Source organism: Sturnira hondurensis, unplaced genomic scaffold (genome assembly GCF_014824575.4).
Source record: "Sturnira hondurensis isolate 20B ecotype Veracruz unplaced genomic scaffold, ASM1482457v3 Scaffold0021555, whole genome shotgun sequence".
In the NCBI taxonomy this organism is placed as follows: Eukaryota; Metazoa; Chordata; class Mammalia; order Chiroptera; family Phyllostomidae; genus Sturnira; species Sturnira hondurensis.
In genome coordinates, this window is record NW_028094186.1 from 1070831 (window position 1) to 1094120 (window position 23290).

The following is a 23290-nucleotide window of genomic DNA, read 5'->3' on the forward strand; positions in this document are numbered from 1 at the left end:
CACAGAAGGGTTAAGCCGCTCCTGCGTAGGGAAGGCTGGCTCCAGCACTGGCTCAGCTGGGGCGGCAGAGCCTCATGGGCAAGTGTGTAGCTAGCAGATCCCTGTGCACAGATATGCACAGAACCATAAATATGTGGAAAGCTTCCTTGACACTGTGCACAAAGCCACTGTCCCCAAACTGGCAGAACTTCGGCTGTGTACCGATTCCCATGACACGCCCACACTTAGCCAATCTGCTGGAACACAGGCAGGCAGCCACATGGCCCAGCCACATTACTGACAGACATGCAAATGTACAGTACACGCCAAGGCACAGATGTATCATCACATGCACGAGAACTGGAAGGACACCTACCCACACTGCAGAAACCACTGGTCCACACAGATGTGTGCTGGACATATATCCAAACACATGCACTATCTCACACAAGTGCCACACAGGGGACAGCTCAACCGACCTCCCCACAGGAGCACAGCCTCAGCAGACTTACATCTACCAGCCTTGCTCAGCGCAGGAACTCAGGATGTCTAGGCAACACCAGACAGACAAGGCGCCAATGGAATGGGACATTTAATCATCTGTAGGGTGCTCCCAGGTTGGGGACTGCGGGGCCTTTGGCAGGGCCCTGGCTAATGGAACCAACAAAGGTGCCCATCAGCCAGTGCCAGGCAGGGTGGCAGCCCCAGGGCCAGGCTGAGACAGCCGGCAGTTGGGCTGTTGTTTAAGATAATTTCTGAGACTACTGGGTAAGGAATGTTGCCTCTGAATCGAGGAGAGGGAATAGGAGGCTAGGCTTCAGTTGGAGAGCAGGGCTCCAAGGTCAGAAGGTTAGGAATAAAGGGGTTGGTCACAAGGTCCTTCATGGCCCACAATGGCTGGGGGCTGGAGGGATGTGGTGACGGAGTAGTTGGCCAGCTGGGGCTTGGCTCAGGCCAGTTTCAGGAACTCCTGCAGCGTGTTTTGTTCCACAGCCTCCACAAAGAGCTCATAGTCCTGGGGGAGGGGATGAGAGAGGGGCTCACCTGAGTGATGGTGCACTGTCTCAGGTCTGACTTCGCCTGAATGGAAGTCAGACTACCACACCCCCCCCACCCCAACTCCCAGGCTCGTACCCCACAGTATTGGTCTCCGTTGACAATCTGGGGTGGGGTGGCCTTGGGATTGCCCGCCAAGGCTCGCATCTCATCCCGCAGGGCGTTGTCCTGGGAGATGTCCACTAGCTGGTACTGGATGCGCTTTCCATCTAGGATTCGGGTCACCTCACTCTGCTGGGATTTGATCTGGGGGCAGGAGGAAGGCAGGGTTCGGGGAGCAGGCTGGAGGGCTTAGAGGGGAAACCCTGGGAAAACAGGGACTGTGACCAGGAGCTTTTGTTCCCCCACTTCTCCCTCTGCACTGTGGGGGAGGGTTCTTGCTACTGGGACTTTTAAGGATGAGTCAGGCTTTCAGGGCTGTGGAATGAGAGGGACCACTGACCAAGGGGAGGTAAGTCAGAGTAAAGGGAAGTGGGGTGAAGTTCAGAGTAGGTAGATCCATGGCAACCAGGGCAGGCCCGAGTACAGGCTGGTAGGGGGCCATCCCATCCCAGGTACACGCGGTGGAGAAGAGGAAGGGCAAGATAAGGAAGCAGTGTGGGGCATCCTGGTAGGGGGGGTGCAGGGAATGAGTGTCTGAGTGACACTGGTTGGAGGTGGGCAGTTCCTGCTGGGGCTGCAGAGGCCCCAGGATACCCAATGAAGGCGTTCAGGATGGGACCCAAACCCGGAGGCCGAGCCTCCCAGCCCCCGGCCCGCCCTCACCCTGGGGGCGGATCCGGGTGCCCTCGCTTTCTCCCCAGCGTGGGCCCCAGGCACGCACTCACTTCGCGGGACCCGGTGACCGACGTGCTGTAGACACGCAGTCCACTCATGCTGCCGGTGAAACGACTGGCGGATGAGCGGCTGGCGGACGAGCGGCGGTAGCAGCAGCTGCACGGCCTGGAGACGACGCCGCCGCTCACTCGGGGAGCGGTTTCCTTCCTGCTCAGCCCACGAGTCACCGCTCTCAGGACCAATGGGCAGCGCGGGCAGGGGCGGGGCCGGGGCCGGGCTTGTGCTACCCGCCCCTCGCACGCAGGTCCCCTCCATCCCCGCCAGGGCCCCGGCTTTCACCCTTCTCTCATCTGGGTCCGGTGTGAGACTGGGGTGGGACCCGAGGGCTAGAAAAGCCAGGAGGGCAGAGTTTGGCAACGGCCACCTCCACAGTTTCGCCCGGATTTGTTGTGCCCAGCCGCCCACCCTTAGTGCCACGGCAGCGCCGCGGAGCTCAGCTCCCGTCTTTGAATTTTGAAGGGGGTTGTCAGATAATCTAGCTCCAGGGGACCCTTCTCCACAGTCCCCCAGGGGACACCCACAAATGGCTAACCCTCTGGATAGGCACACCAAGGCAGAGACAACCCCTGCTTGAGAAATTCCCAATGTCCCTCTCCACTCTTGCAAACTTAAGCAAGGGTGGTGGCAGGAAACAGGGCCACACCCTCAAGGAGCCAGATGGAGGCCAAGGTAAGAAGAGGCTGCTGGCTCTGGAAAGGGTGGAGGCAGAGGCGTCAGACTCCTTGTTACAGATCCACAGCTGGTCTTGGGTGGGGTGTCCCTAGACCAGCCCCAACTCCAGTTCACAGATGGCACTCTGAAATCACTCCTACTCCCAGCACAAATTCAGGGGGTTCAAAGGGAGCAGAGTGTAGCAACCAGCCCAGTTTTGGAGACTGCTGTCTGTCTGGGGTTGGACATGACACCCCTCCAGAAGCCCCCCTGGGGTTTGAAGAGTGCCCCAGGAACATGGCCCCGACTCTTTGAGGCAAACAGCGCCCTGCCTGCTCCAGGGGAAGCCACTTCCTTGCAGCAACTCAGAGGTAGCCGACTTCCTCTTCACACATTACTGAAACTCTAAAGGCAACTTTTCTGTGACGCAGAGCAGCTCTGCCCTAACAGACAGTTTTATGGGAATAGACCAGATTTTCCTCGCACAACAATAGAGAAGTAGAGACACAGACACGAGGCTGGTCCTGCCAAAGGTCCTCCTTGCTGTTGTCTGAGGAACTTGGCTAAACTCCCAGGCTTTGGCTTCAACAAGCCAAAATAAGGGGTGGAGTAGGGGATAGCGGTGATGGAAGGCAATAGAAAACTGAGGACTCTGTTAAATTTTTATTTTGTAATAAAAATAGGCAATACAAACCAGTTGACATAATAAGAGTTCATATAAATAACTGCTTATAAACTTTATGAGGAAAAATACCCGTGAGCATGGTGGCTGAGCTCCCAATACAGGGTGGAGAGACCAACCAGGCAGTTCTGTTTTCAGGAGGCAGGAGCCCAGAGGCTGAGGGGATGGCTGGGTGGGACAGCTCTGAATGGAAGGAATAAGTCACTGCATAAATAAAACACAATCTGTAAAAACACTTAACGGGTCTCATTCAGGCCCAGCAGTGAGGTCTAGGCTGTTTCCCTGACAGCTCAAAGCTCAGCAAGAATTTCACGGTGGCTCCTGAACTGCTCAGTGCTCCCCATGCCTACACATGGCTTCCGCCTGGCCTGGCTCCAGCTCTAGAGGAGGCCTGGGGCCAGCCCAGCAACCAGATACAAACATCCGTGAGATGCTCCCTCAACAGGAGGCAACAGAAAACAGAAAGCAGAGGGTCCAAAGGCCCTAGAGAAACACCACCACCACCACCCCAGAAAACATTGAAGTGTACCTTAAAACCTGTACTAGGCACTCTGAACTCTTAAGGGGCCCAGAGCCTGGAAAGGGAACCCCACCCACCCGACACAAAAGGCACAAATCAGGTCTGGGCAGGGGCCCTGCCCCAGGGTGAGGGGGTAAGCAGCTTGACAGTTGACCTGGGGCATCCTGGGGGAAAATCCTGCCTAAACCCAGAACCACAGAGGAGCTTGCACTGAAAGCCCAAGAAGGGGGCTACCTGGACGGCCTGAGAATAAAGGAGAAGGGGGCTACATTTAACATATGGCCAGGGCTCCAAGGCCTCAGGGCAGCTGGAGTGGGGTCTCCTGTAAAATGGCGCAGACGAAGGAGCCTATAATCCCTAGGCCCCCAATTCTAGTAGGTACTTTGCTAATGAACAGATCACCCTGAGGTGTCTGTGAGGACAAGAGCCCTGAGGAAGAAGCAGTGGGACTGGGCCTAAGCAAACCCAGAAGCTAGCCCAACTCCCAGGAAGGCTGACTCATGAGGCCTGAGAATTCCCAAATGAGCATGTTACTGGTACTCAGCCTTTCAAGGCCCTCTAATAAAATCTGCGCATCAGCAGGACCAAGGTATGGAGTGGGAATGAATGCAGATCCACCCCAAAGGATGGAGAAGGGAGGTGAGAAGCCTGTTTGTCTTTGAGGTCAGTCTGAGGCTTGAAATAGTTTGTGAAGACTTACCAGGTGACCTGCAAAAGTTAATCAGTAACTCACCCTCAAAGGGTGAATCAGGATGATAGGAAAAATGCAATTCAACAAGGCAAAGCCAGCAAGTCACAGAGCGGACACAGTTCCCTAGGCAGCCCTCGGCCCCAGATGGAGGCTCTTACCTCCCTTCCACACTTTCTCTGGGAATAGCAGCACACAGGAGGCAAGAGACTGTCAGGGCAGGGCCTGCTGGACTGTGCTCTCAGCAGACCAGATCCTCCCTTGGGGAATACAACCTGTCCCACGCCCAGCATTCCTCACTGCGTGACACAGTTTTCTCCCATGTCCTGAGCATATCTATCTGACATGGTGGTCCTTAAATCCTCGATGTCATGGCGCAGCTGTTGAACCTCTTCTAGTTTCCTCCTGATTACATCCGGCTTCTGTAAATCTAGTGGAGTCCCTGGGTGCTGTGCAGCTGGGGAAAAGAGCATTTTGAGAGAATGTTAGTCAAAGGACACTTTCAGGTGGAGGGGCAGTATGCCCAGGCTGTACCTGGAGGCCCATGGTCTTGAGACACAGCATTTTTAAAATAGCAACTGGGGATGGTGGGCTGAAAACTAGCTGCCCAAGGGCCACTTTTTGCTTGTCCTGCACCCAGGTACCCCCAAAACATGCCTTTTTCAAAACAGACTTAGAGAACATCTACTTTGCAAAATACACAACTCTCAGAGGATAGTAGTCAGGCCCCCCGAGACTTGTTCACACATTGCCATAAGGATGGAGAAGTCAGATGAGGGTGAGAGGAGAAAGGTACTCTCCTGGGCCCCAGACTGGCCTGAGGACTCACAATGAATGCCCAGGAGCAGGGAGAGATTGGGGTCATGGCCCTGGGCCCTCTGGGTCACAATGCTACAGACAGCTTGCAGATCTTGAAGACAACTGGCCAACTCCTGGTGCAGCTCAAATGCCAGCTGGGCTGTGTCTGGTGACGATGGGGACCCTGGTTGAGCTTGGTGCAGGTATTCCTGAAGTGTCAGATTCTTTTCAATCAGGTCCTGGTTCTGTGCTGAAAGCTGAGAGGATAAATAGGCAAGAACATTAACCCAGGCCTGGGAGAGACAGCGCATCTGTACCTGTGTGAATAGATGTGTATTTGTGTGTGAGGGGGAAGCTATCAGTCAGGTGATGTCACCCCTTACACCCCATTTCCAGTATCAGGCCTAGTTCCTCCTATAGGAAGGATTAGTCCACAGGGCTCCCACACTGGAGAGGAAACCACTCCCCAGCAGACTGAGTCATCAGCCTCCAGGTTTCTGTTCAGGAACCAGAGAAGATACTCCCACCCCTCGGAACTCTATCTGAAGCCAGTCCCTCAGCCAACTCTGTTAGCCAGGCTATTAGAGAAGGCTTAACGTGAACTGTGAAATCTGAGGAGACACTGGTTTCAATCTCTCCCTGCCACCCTGACAAAAGTGGCCATCAGCCAGTCTGATCAGTGTGTATCAGAGGAATAAAAGGGGCAGTAATGACAACATGACAGTTAGTGGCCACTGAGTGGGTGGTGGGAGAAGCTGGGGACCTGGAGCAGACAGTGCTGGAATGTAGCCTTCCTTTCTGAACCTTAGCTCAAGTGGAGATGGGCTTCGCTACACAGACCAGTTACTCACATACACCTGTGTCTCTTCCCCCTTACCCTGCACAGCTTAACCCACTCTCCTTCCCTCCCTACCTCTATCCTATTTTAAAGACACTGAAAAGACTTCCTCCTCCGGTCCCAGCCCTTACCCACACTGGGACATGTGACGATCCTTGCTCTGGGAGACTCCCCAGAGGCACTTGGCCAGTGAACTTGGTTGCCCCTGGTGACAGCTGTTTACTCCATGAAGACCACCAAGAATACTGACCACCAAGGTCAGTATTCTTGAACCATCCCAACCCCACAAATTTGTGGCTGCAGGAAGACAAAGGGAGAGAGAATGACTTCCCACATACAAAAAGCATTCGTGGGTCATCATAACCACTCTAAGCCAGGTTTAGGACCTTTAATACAAAGGATGATGCAATGTCCCTTCCTATTCCTCCACCAAAAAAACCTCAGCAGGTACCTTTCAAACATGGCGGCTCATGTGGGAGTGGGGATGGGGAGAGAGCACACACAGAGAAAGAGTACCAAGGAGCCCAGCTGGTGCTGCTCACCTCTTTCACAGCTGTGCGGAGCTGCTGCAGAGCTGTCTCCCTCCGCTGGGCCTCCTCTCTCAGGGCTTGGCTTGTTCCTTCTTCTTGAGCCACTTGCTGCTGTAGGCTCTAAATTCCATGGCAAGGAGTGGTGGGAGAACACACCAGGGTAACTAGTCTGGTTCAGAGCCTGTCGCCATGGCCTGGACTATATAGTAAAGCCCTACCCTGCCCAAACACTGCTGCTAAGAGTTTATTTAGAATAGCCCTGACTAAAACCCTTTTACAGCCAGTGACCTTGTACAAATTAAGAAGCCAGGTCCTCAGGAGGGTGTTCCAGGCCAGTCAGGCCCTTACCTACTTTTCAGCCATCTCTCTTTTTACCCTCCACACAATTTACACTCCAGCCACATGGAATAACTAGCTGGCCTTCATCGTCAAAGGTTCCAGCTCCAAGACTGTTGCTCACTTCTCTTCCCCTTTGCCTAGACTCCTCTTCTGCTCTGCCTATCACCTAGGAAACCTCCAAGGCCCACCTGAACATTCCTCAATCTGCAAATCAGAGGCAATTAATCCTAACCTCACCCTGCTACTCATACCCCCATCAGAGCTCATGAGTGCATCTGCTGGCTGTGCACACAATGCCTCCCCCTCCACTACACCGTAGCTTTCTTGAGGACTGGGAACGGAATCCATTCAGTTGAGTTCAATATTTACTGAGCACTTACTATAACGGGCTACAGAGGCTACTGAAAACAATACCAGTCTTTAGGGTGCTCACAGCCCAAGTCCTTGACAATACTATGTTTTAAATGCATCTGACAGAGATGAGGAGGAGTAGAACATTCCCACAGGCACCAAATCTAGTTAATGTGTGTGTGTGGGTAGTTTGGGGAAGGAGGTATTTATATTTATCATCTTCCACCTCTCATTCTATTCATCCCAATATCCCCCAATTTTACAGCTGATTTAAATAAAGTATAAAGGACACTCCCACTCTGGCTCAAAACAGAAACCAGTTCTCCTTGATTTTTTTCCTTATTCTTCAACCCCCTAATTCTGTCAGTCACTGATTCCTCTCAATTTCACCCCCTAAAACTCACTTAAACCCATCCCCTCACATCTCCTTGCTGTGCTGCCTGATGTCAGGCTCCTTCTTCATGTCCCATGAGGGTTTTCACAACAGTCCACTGGCCTCCAGCCTTGCCCCACTCCAAGAGCCAATCTTCTTCCATACGGAAGCCTGAGTTGCAAACCTGACCACACCACACCCCAATTAAATGCTGTAGTCAATTCCCAACACCTACCTAGAGAATAAAAGCTAACTTAATGGGAGACTCCTCCCATAGCCTACTTCTCCATTCACCATCTTAATTCAACAGTATCAAAGTCCTTGCAGCTCCATTTGCAAAACTGCAGTTTTGTGCCTTCATGTTCCTACCCATGCTGTTCCTTCCATCTGGAATTCCAATACCATCCTTTCCAGTTCCATTTCTCTGCCTGCCTAATTCCTCCTCCTCTTCCCTCAAGGGTCATCATGACCTCCAGCAACTCTTGACCTCCTCCTCTCCCACTGACTCTTCTACGCTCCCCTATGTAACATGGACATTGCTCTCACAGCACTGTGTAAAACCCTTCCCAACAAGACTGTAGGCTAAAAGCACTGATTGGGTCTCATTCTTGTTGTGTGCCTAACACTGAGCAAACTGCATAGCAGAGAACAGTACAGACTGCTGGCTAAATTCTAGAGCTTCCATCGTTAAGTCCTGCCTACAATGTCCCAAGGGTTCCACCTCACCTGCACTTTTGAACGCAAGTGATCCATCTTCTGCTGTTGGTTCTCCACAATCTGAAAGGCAGAGTTATCAAGGAAGGCCGTAAGCACAGGCTGATGTTGCAGAAGAAGACAAGAGGGCAAGAGGCTACACTGGGACCTGTGGTTTGTCTACTAGTCCTACTGGTGAGACCAGGGTGAAGACAAGTTAGCTCTATCTACAGAAATATATGTAACTCAGATTCCCTGTCCTGGATAACCAGTTTCACACTCCTGTGCTTCATTTACTGGAAAAAAAAAAGTAGTGTGGACTCATGACCACTACTGGGGGGTCGGAATGGGTGGGGGAGATACCCTCACCAGATGACTGTAGGCCAGTGCAATTAATTTTATATACAGTCAGTGTAATTCTGATTCTTTGGTAAAGGGCATGCACGACTACAAGTACAGTTTAATAGAGCCTGCCCTATCCACAGATGTGATCGTTGTTATAGCTTTTGTTACACTGATGTTCAAGGAAAGAAACTGAACAGGCCCAGTTTCCTGTCCTTTAAGACCTCAGGTATTCTCTGAATTATTTCTGGGTTTTCTTTTTTGCTGATCTGTGATTAGTCTCACTAGCAGGCTCCAGTCTCCTTCCTCCTTGCTGGATTAGGGCCACCTCAGTGGTTGGATCTCTGCCCAGCACGAGAGAATCTGCATGGGGCCTGAGCCATGAGTGAAGTGCAGGCACCAAGCTTCAGTGTACCATTTTGAAGCATCGAGTCTGAATGTTTAGAGGCATGTCCTTCCTTTACGTTGCTTGCCTGTCATAAGAATAAATATCTAAAATGCAAACTTATTATGTAGGAATGACTTTTTGGAAAAGAGGCAAAGCTCTAGGTAACAGACCCTAGGTGACCTGAGGCCCAAGATTCAGGTTCCTTCCCAATACACAACTTTTCTCTTTCCTCTCAGCCTTTCCCCTCGTGACAGCCTCAATACCCCAAGTCACCTTCCGAAGGGAAGCACTTTCCTTTTGGCAGGACTCCATTTCCACTTTTGGGCATTCTTCCTGTTCAGCTGGACTTTCTCCACTGGCCTCAACGCATTGCTTATCTTGCAGGCTGAAAGACAGTGGCCTCTTTAAGGAGTCTGAAGTCAGGCAGAAGTAGCTCTGACTCCTGATCTACTTACTGTATGTTTTGGGGCAAAGCACTTAGGCCCTTCAGAGCCACAGCTGAGGACAATGTTAAGTCTGTCGTAATGTAGGGTCTGCCACAAAAGAGCTGCTCAGTCTGCATTAGTTCCCTTCCCTAGAAGCCAACATCTATACAATGGCCACCTGCCCAAAGCTTTTTTATTCTTTGCTTTGATATACAAAAACAAACATTATGACATGTATTTGGATTATAAAAGCCATACATGTATACTTTAGAATTTTGGGAAATACAAAACAATCTCTTTCTTGGTAAACATAGTTTGGGGCAGAGGCAACTTTGTCCCCTAACCTCACTTCTGACTCCAACCAGTGGTCTCCTCCAATGGACCCCTATACTCACTTTCATCGCAGCTAAGATAAACAACAGGGTCACTGGGGTAGAATATGGGATGAGAAATCCAATCCATCCATTAGAAACTGGATTTGGTCCAAGAGGCTGTTGAACACAGCTATCACATTTTCAGAAAACTGCTATTAATATGGAGGAGGCTCCCAAGACACCCTGAGAGCACATTATGGAATCTTGTTTCGCTCTCAGAACCTGCTGTAGCAATTGAGAGCAATTCTGAGGGCTGAGGAGAAACAGATGCTGCTGGTAGCCTTTATCTTACAAGGTTCAAAACGTGGATAGCCCCCAGTTTAGCACTAGGACCTACTTTTGCAAATATACAGACAACTCATCTCCCAGTTTATAAAGTACTTCCATTCACTCAACACAAATATTCAAGGATTATTTTCCAGTGTTATTATGGCAGGCACTGAGAGTTGTATCCTTTCAAGGGATACAATGACAAGCTCCCACTGCACCATTACATCCCCCACTCTCCATATAAAAGATATATTCCTTACCCACAGGCAGCTTTTCTGTAAATCACAATCCAAAGAAAAGGAAGCTTGGAGAAGACAAGTGACTTGAGTAGTCACACAGGTAGTAAGTGGGATAGCCTGGACCAGACCTCAGTTCTTCACTTCTTTCTGCAACCCCACAGGAATATTTACCTATGTCTAGTGGAGCAGTCTGCTTCTCTCTGTCTCAGGCTTTCCAGTTGAACCTCCTTCTCTCTGCATGCTGCCTGGGTTTCCTCCAGCAAACTCTCCAGCTCAGTCACTCTCTCTTGCAGCTCTGTGCTCTTCAATTCAGAATCCTTAAGCTGAGAGACAAGACCTCAGGCTTAGGTCAACAAACCAAAAAGACTGTCTGGGTACCTAAAAAGTTTAGAGTCTAGTTGTAAATTTGACAGATGTCAGTGTCAACATCTAGGGGTCTGAGGGGTTTTCCTTTTAGGAAACCAAGGGGTAACTTCATAGAGCAGAGGCTGAGAAAGTCCCCCTGGCTTGGCCACTCCCTGCTGGCCCCAGATATGCCCAGACATTGCTACTACCTGCTGACTTTGCTTCTGATGGTCTTCCAAGGTAGGCAGGTCAGCCAGGTAGCGCTCCAAAGTCTCAATACGCTGCTGCTTCTCCCGATTCTGCTCTAATTCCTTCTGACATTTCTTTTTCAAATTATTGATGTGCTTATCACGACCTTTGACCTAGGGAAAGAAATGTAAAGAACCTGTCTCCGTTGACTCCTCTAGGGCCATCAACTTTTTTCAAACTGACCACTGCCTCTGTCCTCTCAGCTCTAAATGTTATTTTACTGCAATAAAGTCAGGAAGCTGATCAAATTTTCCCATTTGAGATTAGAACATACACATTGCAGAACAAATTATGGTCTTTGTCTGGGACAAAGACCAAAATTTGTCTGGTCTTTGTCCCAGGTTCCTGGGAGGTAATTTCTAAACTCTTGGAATTGGCCAAATAATAGGAGTGACTGTTATTCACAGTGGGCCAAAGCCCAACATGAATGCACTTATGCTAATGAGATAACTCAGCATGGGGCTAGTCATTAGAAAGACCAAAGGAACTAAGCTCATAGAGCCCACCCAACAAAACTCCAATAAAAACTCTGGACACTGAAGCGCAGTGAGCTTCCTGTTTGGTGAAGAAAAGGATGTGCCAGTAAGGTGACATACACTGATTCCACAGGGAGAAAGCACAGAAGCCCTCCTCTCAACACCTTCCCAGACCTTGTCTTCATTTAACTGGTCCTGATTTGTATCCTTTATAATAAAACCATAATCCCAGAAAAGGACTCATGGACATGGATAACAGTGTGGTGACTGTGTGTGGGTACAGGGGGAATGTGGCTATAAGGGGACTAAATGATAATGGAAAAAATACAATCTTAAAAAAAGCATTAAAAAAGCCCCCAAACACTATAATCCTAAGTATAGCACCTTCCTAAATTCTGAATTGTTCTGGAGAATCCAGAACTTGCAGCTGGCATCTGAAATAATTGCAGTCTTGTTGGGGACTACGCCCTTAAACCTGTGGAATCTGATGCTAACTCTGGGTGTTCTGCATCAGAAATGAATTGCCAAAGTATATACAACTTCCTTGTAGACATTCAACTAGTCTGGTGTGTTCTGGTTAATAGGCAATGCACTCTTTTCTAAATGCCACACATGACACAAAGCTAAGCAATCATCGGAAAGGGTTAATGAGACTGTAAACTTCTTGACAGGAAGGACTGGGCCCATTTTTCTCATTATCATATCCCTGACACACGGCACAGTCAGTGGTCAACGTAAAGCAGGCCCTACTCAATCGAGATTTGTTAAATGCAGACTTTTTTCTCCACTATTGTGGCTTTTTCTTTGATTTATAAAAAGGAAGCTCAAGGAAGTAAGAGAAAGCAGAGAAAAGATAGATATACTGAAGGCAAAGAGGAGGCAAAGGCCTAATGTAATCCAAAGATAAGACAGTACTAAGAGATACCTGAAAATCAGTGTAAAGCTTTACCTGAGATACAATCTATATTCTTCAAGTTCAGAACCAGTGATTCTCACATTCTAACATGTATCAGAATCACCTGGGAAGTTTGTTAAAAATGCTGATGACCAACTCTGAATTTTAAAAAGTGATGGACAGACCACATTTGTTTATCGTTTCTCCCTCCCAAAACATCTCTAAAATGACAGGAAGAAAATAAATTATTAACTTGCCCCGACTACTGTTGCTCAGTGGGTTGAACATCATCCCGCAAACTGAAAGGTCCCTGGTTCCATTCCCAGTTGGGGCACAAGCCTGGGCTGTGGGCCAGGTTCCCCAGTGCGGGATGTGCAGGAGGCAACCACACACTGATGTTTCCCTCCCTCTCTCTCTCCCTCCCTTCCTCTCTCTAAAACTAAATAAATATTTTGTAAAAAAGAAATACAGAAGTATGTATCAGGAGGAAGAAAAGAACTGACAATGAATAATACCTTTGTGGAATGATCTGGGAACAGAACTACTGACTTTTATTATAAACATATTGATATTTGGTGATTTACCTTAGATACATGTATCTACATTATTTTTCATTAAAAGTTTTTCTTAAGATTTTATTTATTTATCCTTAGAGGGGAAGGGAAGGAGAGAAGGAGAGAAATATCAATGTATGGTTGCCTCTTGTGAGTCCCCTGCTGGAAGTTGGCCTGCAACCCAGGCATGTGCCCTGACTGGGAATTGAACCACAGTTGTTCACAGGCCTGCGCTCAATCCGCTGAGCTACACCAGCCAGGTAAAAGTTTCTTTTTTAAAAAGTCCTTGCTGTACCAATGGTGCCAACATCACTTGGGAGCTTGTTAGAAATGCAGGCTCTCAGGTCCTGTCTCCTCCCAGAATTAATGAAGCTGGATCTGCATTTTAAACATGACCTCCAAATAATTGTTTGTTTGTTTTTAAGATTTTATTTCTTTATTTTTAGACAGAGGGGAAGGGGGGGAGAAAGAAAAACATCAATGTGCGGTTGCCTTTCGAGCGCCCCCTACTGGGGACCTGGCCTGCAACCCAGGCTTGTGCCCTAGACTGGGAGTTGAACTGGCGACCCTCTGATTGGCAGGTGGCACTCAACCACTGAGCGACACCAGCCAGGGCCAAGCAATCCTTTTTTTATTTTTCCTAACCTTAACCAAAAATCTAAATTTAACCTTAACCCTAACCCTAACCATATACCTTACCTACCAATGCTCAACCTAAACCTAACCCTAACTCTAACATTAAATTATACCTAATCATCTTGATAACCCTAATACTAACCCAACCTAAACACTAATCTAACTTCTACCACTCAGTGAAGCCCTAACCTCATCTCTCTAACCCTAAAACTAACCTTATAGCAAAACTCAACCCTATCCCCAACTCTAACCCCAATTCTAACACTACCCCTAACTCGAACCCCAACCCTAAAACACAAAACCTAACCCAATGCCTAACCTCAACACTAACCCTAACTCTATGCTAATCTAATGCTAACGCTGACATAATACTTAAACTCAACACTAGCCGTAACCCTAAACCAAACCCTAACAGTAATGCCATACCTTTTGCCCTAATCCTAACAATATGCCTAATCTTAAACCTAACCTTAATTCTAACCCCTATGTGAAACCCTCTCTATAACCCTAACCAAAATCCTAATCCAAACCTATACCTATCCTCAACACTAACCCTAACACTATCTGTAGACCTAACTCAATTCTCTACCACTAACTCTAACCAGAAACATAACCCTATACTATCCTCAACTCTGTATTACATCTAACCCTCCTTTGACCCTAACTGTATACCAAAATTTACCCTAATTCTAACTCAAAATGTAACTCTATACCTAATCTTATACTCACTTTCACCCTAACAATAACATTATACTTAATCCCCTCTCTAACCCTAACCCAAATCCTAACCCTAAACCTCTACCTAACTTTATCCTTAACCTAACTCAAACACTAACCCTACCAATATACCTAACCTCAATCCTAAATCTAGTCTTAACACTAGCCTTACACCTAAACTGAAACCAAAACCCAACCTTAACCCTAACTCTACCCATTACTAACCCTAACCCTACCCTTCATCCTAAATCTTACTCTAACCCTAACTATAACTTCAACCTATACCTAACCTCAACCATAACCCAAAACCTAGCCCAAGGTAACCCTAGCTCTATACCTATTCTCAACCTAAAACCTAAGGTGAAACCTAAACCTATACTTAACCTTAACCTAAATAAAATAATTAAAACAGTCAATTGTTAACCTAATTTGGATGCCACATTCTCTTCCGTGGAGACGATCTCCTTGAACTCGAGTCCTCCATGCCTGGACCTTGTCAGACAACATGGCTGGAAGAGGACGTGGCACTTAAGCCTAGAACTAACCCTATGCCTAATGCAACTCTACACCTATTCTAAATCCAAGTGATTCTTCTTCTTTTTTAAAAAAAGATTTCAGAGGGGAAGGAGAGGGAGAGAAACATCAATATACGAGAAATACGTTGTCTCTTGCTCACCTCCAACTTGGGGACCTGGCCCACAACCCAGGTCTGTGCTCTGACTGGGAATCGAACTGGTGACCTCTTGGTACGCAGGCCAGCACTCAGTCCACTGAATCACACCAACCAGGTTCCAAGTGATTCTTAAGCACATTAAAGTTTAACATTTAAGAAGCACTGTTCTAGCTGATTTTGATGCAAGTGGTCCAAAGCTAAAATTACTAAACTCATCCCCAAAGAACATCTGCATTAGAGCCAGTTGTGAACACAACCAAAAGATTTTAAATCAATTACTCCTGTGATGACCAAGCTCATCCAAAGGCAAATCTAACTGCAATGGCAAAAATGTCAGAACTCCCAAACTGACTGCACATGTGGGATTCTTCCCTTCGTTTTAAGTAGAATGAGGAAAAACCAGGCTGAATGGTGTGAATTTACCACAGGATTTACACATCTTGCAACAATACCATCTGGTATGACTGCTCAGGTTGGTTTTCCATCCAAGCCAGCTGGTTGGTGGCCCATCACATCCTGGGGCAGTGAGGGCTTTTTTCTGTGATACAATATTTTTGTGAAGATGAAACAAAAGGAGTTCCATTTCTGGAAGACCAGTCCTGAATGAGAAGGCAATGCAGGGTCTGACTCAACTGGCTCCTCCTGGTTCCAAGAATGGGAGCCAGAAACAGCTTAGAGCTTGGTGGAGAGGGCTATCAACTCTTTTGTGAATAAGAGAGCTATTAGCTCCTTAGCTCACCCTTTCTTCCTGTTTCTTCCCCTCCTCTGAATGCTTCTGCAACGCCACTTTGAGCGACTCTCTGATGAGCTGGACTTCAACCTCTGAGGCAGAGAGTTTCCTTTCAAGCTCGATCTTTTCTTTGTTCAAGGCTTCTGTCTTCTGTGCAAACTGTGCACGTAAGAAAGTGTTCTCTCGCTGCAATTCCTGCAGAAAGATCCTCAATATATCTATTCCTTAATCTTACAGTCCCATGTCCTTTACTTATCCCAGCAGACTTTGAGGTCAACTATCATCTTTCTCTAAAAATTTCTTCAAGTAGTGCTTCTCAAAAGATGGTCTAGACTAACAGCATCAGTAACACCTGGGAATCTGCTAGAATTGCTCATCCTTAAACCCAATTCCCAGGCCCACTGAATCCAAAATTCTGGGGTTCGGTCTCAACAATATACATTTAATTGATTTTAAAGAGAGTGGAAGGGAGAGAGAGAGAAACATGAATTTGATGTTCCACTTATTTATGCATTCATTAGTTGACCCTTGTATGTGTCCTGCCAGAAATCAAACCTTCAACTTTGGCCTATCAGAACAATGCTCCAATCAACTAAGCTACTGGGCCAGAGTTCAATAATCTGTGTTTTAAAAAGCCCTCTGGGTGATTCTGATGCATGCTCCCATTTCAGAGCCACTGCCTTAAAGCAGTACCTGAGGAGTTGTAGTATAAAGGAAGGCACACAGGGCAAGACATCAGAAGACCTGGGCCGAAGGCCTGGTTCTCCTCCACTCTTTCTCTATACGATCTTAGGGAAGTTCTTTCTTCTTCCTTGGCCTAAGTTTTATTTTTAGAGAACTGAACTACAGTTTATCTAAGGGCCTTTCTCACTGTAACAATCTGATTCTATCAGATACAACAGTCTTAACAGGCCCACTAGGTGGCAAAGCCAGTACTACAATCTGTCTATATCCATCATTCAAAAGCCCAAATTACAGAGCTTGGTCAACAAAGCAGGCTTTTTCTATAGCCACTGACCTTAGTGAGAAAATGATTTCCTTCAGCTGCTCCTAGACATGGAAGATAAAAATCAAAATGGCTCTAAATATCCCATTACACCTGACTCTCCTTCCATTTGGCCAGGGCTAGTAGATTAAAACTTCTTAGAACATCACTCAACTCTAGGACCTTACCATGTAGTTTCCTCTGCCCTCCTTTTCTCCCAAGTAATGTCCTGACACCAAAGCATCTGGATGGCCACCTGATTCTACCCTCAAGTTTTTTCTGACCCCACAAAGGCAGGAGAGGGATGCTTTACAACAATTAGGATGCTTACTCTTTGAGGGCAGAAACACCTTATATCACTCGGTTTCTTTTCTATCTCCTGGACACCTAGCAGTGCCAAGCATAGCAAAGACACTGAATTATGACAAGCACAATGCCAACATAGCTGCTGCCAATGCTTACCTGTAGCCTCAGCAAGCAGAAATCCCCAAAGGGGGCAGGGCGGCCCAAAAGGGCATTGTGGACTTGCAGTTCACTCTCTCGCACTTTCTGCTCCAGCTGAGAGATGTGTTTCCTCTGCCTGCAAAAGTCAGTAGAATGAGGTCCGGGGTCTGACACTCACCCACTTGCAATTATGAGCCTCCACTTTCCTTAGATTGGTACAATCCATACTATATGAGCTAGAACCTTGGGTTCTGGGCAGTACTTTTTTGCTGGAGGAGGAACAAATGAGATAGCTGACTGGGGGGAAATGAGGCAAGATCAGCTGCAAAGAACCAGCTGCCCCCTTTAACCCCCACCCCCGCTCCCTCCACACACAGGGCCCACGCAGATACACAACTGGTCTAACACACTAGTCAAATACAGGACTAGGCTGCTCACCAACCTAGCTCTACCATGAAGCAAGGAGTGCACCCAAACAGAGGAGGATGTACTACTCTCCAGGAGTCTTCGTTAGGCCTTCTAAGTAGGGGCTGGGAGAACAGAAGTTGGGCCTATGGTACCCTTTGCTCTCTTACTTGTCAATGAGGAGCTCCTTTTCCTTCAGAAGGTGTTCATTACTGTTCAAGATGCTGACCCACTGTGCTGGTTCTAACGTGGGCAGTGAAGGAGCAAAAGCAGTGGGATGGTGGCAAGTGGTTCCATTCTGAAGCTGAAAGACAAGCAGGTCCGAAGGGGCTTGATCTTAAACCACAGGCACCTGAAAACACCTGAGCAGTACCTGGCTGGCTCTGTAATCAAGGCTCACTCTGGCTTGGCCTAAGAAGGCCCAGTGTTTATGAAATAATTTTAGCTCTGATGCATGACTGGAAAGAACCTGCCAGGGAGACTTCTGCCAACTGGACAGTGCTCAGAAAGGCTCTAGTTTCTAAGAAAAGGTCAGTTATCTTTCATTATCTGGCACCAGAGGCAAACCAAGAGATAAGATGTCCTCAACAACCAGGAAAAGAGAGTATGTCCAGCTTCTCTCCTTCCCACCCTTAAGCAGCAGCAGAACTTTATTTTTTTAAAAACAGGAGTGGTATAGTGGGAAACGTATAGCAGTTCAAAGGCAGTTTTCAAACCCTAGCTCTGTCACTGAACCAGCTTTGTGACCCTGGACAATGATTTATTCTAAGAACCTGGTAAATTTCTCCATATACCACACCAGAGTGCTAAAAGGATCCAGTAAGATTTTGAATGTAAAAGTACCTAGCCTGGTGACTTTTTTTGGGTCTTTCCTTATAACCTTCTATTTTGGAGAACCCACCTGGTGTTTAATTAGACCACCAACAGATTCAATGGGATTTATAAGCCTTAACTTCCTACGTAAAAACATCTTTCCCCTTACAAATGTTTTCTTTAGAGTCAAAACAGGACAAAACTTACACAGTTCAAAGATCTGCACAGGACCTGCAAAATCCAAGGAAAGAAGGGCCTTTACCTGCATTTGCTCCATTTGTAAACGAATCAACTCCAGATGCTGCCGACAAGTGCTGAGCTCACAAGACTGCTCACAGGGATGCCAAGGGTCAGAGTTTGGCTGCCACACCTGAGAGGGTAGAGGCTTGGAGAGCCCAGGAGCAGGCTGAAGACCCAAAGGGAGCAACCCGCTGCTGCTAGGGTGCAGTCCATTCCGCTCACACACCACCCCACTGCCTGGTGCCTTCCTGGTCTCAGGCAACACTTTATATAACTCCTTGTTTGGGTCGGTTCTTAGGTTGTGGAAGTGGGCTTTGTAGCGAGGATCTGAATAAAGTGTCTCCATCACTGCTGACTGATTGAAGGTAGACTCCATATTGGGAATATCAAACTTCCTCATCTCTTCTTCTCTTTCATGGCCCACTGCTGGAAACCAAGACTGCTCAATTCCATTTTCTCCAGCAGCACCACAAAGATACATGAAGTCTCTAGATAGGCCTGGAGAACGTTTCATTGCACCGAGGTCTCCATTTCTTGTCATCCCCACACTTTCACCCAATCCTGACAAAGGGACTTTAGAGGAAGAGGGTCTGTCAGGTGTAGAATTTGGCTTAGCAGGAGAAGTCCCCAAAGTAGAAGGCATCACATGGGCTGTTGGAATGGTTACGTGGCTTTTGATGGGCTGGAAAGAAGGGCTGCTACTCGAGCTGCAAAAATCTGTGGAAAAAATAGTCTTCCATAGTCAAAATTGAAGCAGCAAGCTTTCTTCAGTTTAGCTGCTATGTCAGATGTCCTCTGCCTACCCTGAGACCAGGGAGAGAGGGCTCTATCATCACAAATATCAGGAAGAAAGACACAACAGTCTAACCGGGAGATGTGTGTTCTAAGGTCCCAAATGTCATTCACAAGGTAAACCAAGAAAAGGCAACACTGGCTTCATTTTTAACTTACACCCTGTTCCTTGCATTTGAATAAAAAAAATCTTGCCAGTCAACAAACAAAGCTGAAAACTGAACTTTAAAAAAAAATCACTTACTTAGGGAAAATGGATTAGATCCTACTCTTCTGGGAGCTGGGTACCTCTCAGTTACAATCCAATCTAATAAAAATATCTTTTCCAAGAGCTGCAAGAATCTTCTGTGACTTCCAAAAGCTTCCCAGTGAAGGTGAGCAACGAATCAAAACTATCTGAAGAATAAGGTGAACTGGATAGTGCTGCTCTGTATCCGGGGCAGGGAGCACGGCATCTGAATCAGGATTCTGTTCTCTCTCCCACACTCCAGAAGTGACTGCCTGAATATGTGAAGTTATTCTTAGTAACTCTCAGGTTTCACTCTAGCACAGAGAGCACTCTCAAGTGGGTACACACCGAAATCCTCTATTTTATTTTTTGCCTTTCACTTACCCCTTTGTCTGTCTCCAACTGTGATTTTTTCCCCTTTTCTTTCATACTGGACTTACATTTCCTTTAGTTCCTTTCTAGTCTTAGGAGACAACTCTCATTAGCCCTGCCACAGAAGTCTCACATTTCTACACATTTCCAACTTTAAAGTGCTACACTGAAGGAGCCTTAGCCAGTGTGGATCAGTGGATTGAACGCTGGCCTATGAACAGCAAGGTTGCTGGTTTGATTCCTGGTCAGGGTACATGACTGGGTTGTGGGCCAGGTCTCCAGTTAGGAGACCTGAGCATGCGAGAGGCAGCCAACTGATGTTTCTTTCCCTTCCTTCTCTCTCTAAAAATAAATAAAAAATAAAGTGCTACTCCGAAGAAGACTACAAGGTCACAGAACTAATATGTCAGGGCAGTGGACTACAAGCAAGCCAGAAAACGTACCGGTTACCTTCAACATGCAGAAACCTGAGTAAGGGAACAAGGAATATAAATGTCTTCCCTTTTCAAGTATGCCCAGTACTCTTTCCCAAACCAAGCACATCTACCATGAAGAGTGGACTATCAACCTGTTTCACTTTTTTCTTTTTATGTTTTTTTAAAGATTTTATTTATTTACTTTTAGACAGAGGGGAAGGGAGGGAGAAAGAGAGGGACAGAAACATCAATGTGTGGTTGCCTCTCGCATGACCCCTACCAGGGACCTGGCCTGCAACCCAGGCATGTGCTCTGACTGGGTATGGAACTGGTGACCCTTTGCTTCGCAGTCTGGCGCTCAATCCACTGAGACACACCAGCCACGGCTCACTTTTTTCTTTCCATCAACCAACACAGAACACACTCAGCTAATGAGGACAGATGCTATAAGCTTTCCTAGAATTCAATCAGTATAGAGGAGCTACCATCTTTTCATATGGATTTGTAAGCAGCTCTTTAAAAACAAAGAGGAGCCAAATTATCCCTCGTAATGTATGCAATATCTAATTTTCTACACACAAGATATCCTGGGGCTAAAAGGCCATACTAAAAACAAGCAAAGAAAACAAAAAAACAGTAATTTCTGATAGCATGCATCAGCCTCTCAGGACCAAGAAAGAAGGACATTTCAGAGTCAAAGAATGTTTTTGATGTCCCGCAATTTAAATATAGGACTAGTCAACAGGTAGACTGGTGATGATGAAGACTTCTAATACTAGTAAACTCTCAATTGAAAATTCTCCATAATGGCATCATAATATTCACTCTCACCAATGGTCCCTGCTCCCAAAATATAATTTTGGAACAGAAGGCAGTGAGATTGGGCATATAAGGGGTTGCTACTATGTTGATGTTAGCAACACTTTCCATTCTCCATCCACAGTACCACTGTTTCTCAAGACTCTCCAAATTCAGTTTTAATCCCATAATACCCAAAGCAGCAATGCCAAAACCAAAGCCAAAATGTACAAACTGACCCTGGAAAATGCTGCTTTTCTAATTTCCTAATGAGTGAGGGCTCCCTATGGATGATGGAAAAAAGTGAAACCTTCGTCAGCGTTTGTCACTTGTCTATTTGGTTTAATTATATTAAGGAAACTGCCTGATTCTGACAAACTGCTATAAAAGTAAAGTTACACCTTAAGCCTGGTTTGTGGTTCAGAACATTCTAAAACAAAATAGCAATACTTATTTCCAAGGGGTCACTATCTTGCACAATTTTCAAAGGCTTTCAAAATTTAGTGTATGGGATCATTTTTATTTAGACAAGTCTGCAGTCCCCCAAATCATTGGGTTTTTACCACTTTAAAGATATATTTCTAAATCTCTCTTCTCAACCACATCCTCCCCACACCCCTCCAAAAAACTCACAACGCATTCTTTTTAGCAACCCTCCTTTCCTGGTAAGGGGTGGTAGATTCAGCTACTGTTAAACCTTGATCACTCTGCCTACATCACTTACTGGTTTATAAAGTATGAAGTCTGAACTAAGCCAGTGACTATGTCAGTCTTCAGCAAAGAGCTGAAAGCTTTCTGAACCCTCCAGTATCCACCTCTGCCCTGTCCCTTGTGAATATTCAAGGTAAAACACCTTATTGGAATGGAATCAAAAGCACGCTTGTTCAACTTACAGATGCAACAATGAACCAACTATATTTTATACCAGTCATAAGGGTTCTTGTCAGCTGTGCTCCAAATAAACCAACCTAGATTCATGAATGAAATGAGCAAAAATTAAAATTAAGGATCACAGTATAAAACAAACCTGGTAGAAAAAACATCTTGAGTTCTTTAAAAAATTTCTAGACCAATGGCTTTGACCACTACATCAAGGCTACTACAATTTTAAAAGAATGTATTACAGCTCAGTGCATTGCATGCCAGCCCATGAATCAAAAGGCAACCTATCAATCTATCTTTCACACAGTGATATTTCTCTCCTCCTTCCCCTCTCCCAAAAAATAAATAAATAAAATGTTTAAATGTTTCCATTTCTCTTCCCTCCCCCTCTCTCTAAAAATAAATAAAATATTTTTAAAATGTTGTGCAGTTGAGTTTCCCACATTTGGGGAAATCACAAGGGTCAGCACGTTTGGAATGCAATGAATAAGCCTCACCCAGAAAAAAAACACCTTCCTGATCATGGTATCTCCCCTGTCAGGTTAAGTATGTGTGTTTGGCCTTTTTTACTTAGCATAAATGTTTTCAAGGTTCATTCATTTTGTAGCATGTATCAATACTTCATTTCTTTTTATTGCTGAATAATAGGCTATTCTATGAATACACTATTTACATTTTACTACCATTTATCATTATTTTTTTTAATTTTACTTATTTTTAGAGGGGAAGGGAGAAAGAGGGAAAGAAACATCACTGTGTGGTTGCCTCTCCCAGGCCCCCTACTGGGGACCTGGCCCACAACCCAGGCATGTGCCCTAGCTGTGAACCAAAGGGTTGCCCAGCTGGCAACCCTTTGGTTCACAGGCCAGTGCTCAATCCACTGAGTCACACCAGCCAGGGCCATTATCATTTAATAGAGATTTGGGTTGTTTCCATTTTTTGGCTACCATAAATAATGCTACTATGAGCATTTGTGTATATATAAGTAAGAGTAGAACTGTTGAGCCACAAGGTAACTAACTCCATGTTTAACCTTTTCAAAAACTACCAAATTGCTTTCCAAAGCTGCTGTAATATTTTATATTCCCACCAGCAACATAAAAAGGTCCAAATCTCTCCACATTTTCATCAGCACTTATTATTATCTTTTTGATCACAGCCAGATACCTAGTAGGTGTCACATCTGTCAAAGCACCAAAGTAACTAGTCTTATGATTTTAATCAATTAATTTAAAAGACTTTTGAGCTCTGACTGATGTGGCTCAG

At 46.3% G+C, this 23290-nt stretch overlaps 2 protein-coding genes and 1 non-coding gene across 5 annotated transcripts in view; all 3 read right to left on the reverse strand.

The window, feature by feature from the left end:
• Positions 1-553: 553 nt before the first annotated feature.
• SH3BGRL3 (SH3 domain binding glutamate rich protein like 3) lies at positions 554-2026 on the reverse strand. Its single transcript, XM_037032744.1, has 3 exons — positions 1863-2026; positions 1114-1281; positions 554-994 (listed from the first exon to the last, which is right to left on the reverse strand). The coding sequence occupies exons 1-3, from the start codon at positions 1908-1910 to the stop codon at positions 929-931; spliced, it is 282 nt and encodes a 93-aa protein (XP_036888639.1). The 5' UTR covers positions 1911-2026; the 3' UTR covers positions 554-928.
• A 1141-nt stretch (positions 2027-3167) lies between these two features.
• CEP85 (centrosomal protein 85) overlaps positions 3168-23290 on the reverse strand; it is a 30478-nt gene continuing 10355 nt past the window's right edge. Inside the window, exons 4-14 of one of the 3 annotated variants that reach the window (XM_037032734.1) lie at positions 18558-19252; positions 17653-17786; positions 17096-17213; positions 15658-15843; positions 10928-11080; positions 10545-10696; positions 9339-9450; positions 8369-8419; positions 6592-6699; positions 5243-5468; positions 3168-4870 (exon numbers count right to left, since the gene is read on the reverse strand). In XM_037032734.1, coding sequence (XP_036888629.1) covers positions 4710-4870; positions 5243-5468; positions 6592-6699; positions 8369-8419; positions 9339-9450; positions 10545-10696; positions 10928-11080; positions 15658-15843; positions 17096-17213; positions 17653-17786; positions 18558-19252 — 2096 coding nt within the window. In that variant the 3' untranslated portion in view covers positions 3168-4709. Of the gene's footprint in view, positions 4871-5242; positions 5469-6591; positions 6700-8368; positions 8420-9338; positions 9451-10544; positions 10697-10927; positions 11081-14921; positions 14949-15657; positions 15844-17095; positions 17214-17652; positions 17787-18557; positions 19253-23290 lie in introns of those variants that run through there. The other 2 variants (XM_037032735.1, XM_037032736.1) reach the window with 2 other exon arrangements.
• LOC118977876 (U1 spliceosomal RNA) lies at positions 22418-22574 on the reverse strand. Its single transcript, XR_005064632.1, has one exon. It is a non-coding gene; the product is annotated as a U1 spliceosomal RNA (small nuclear RNA).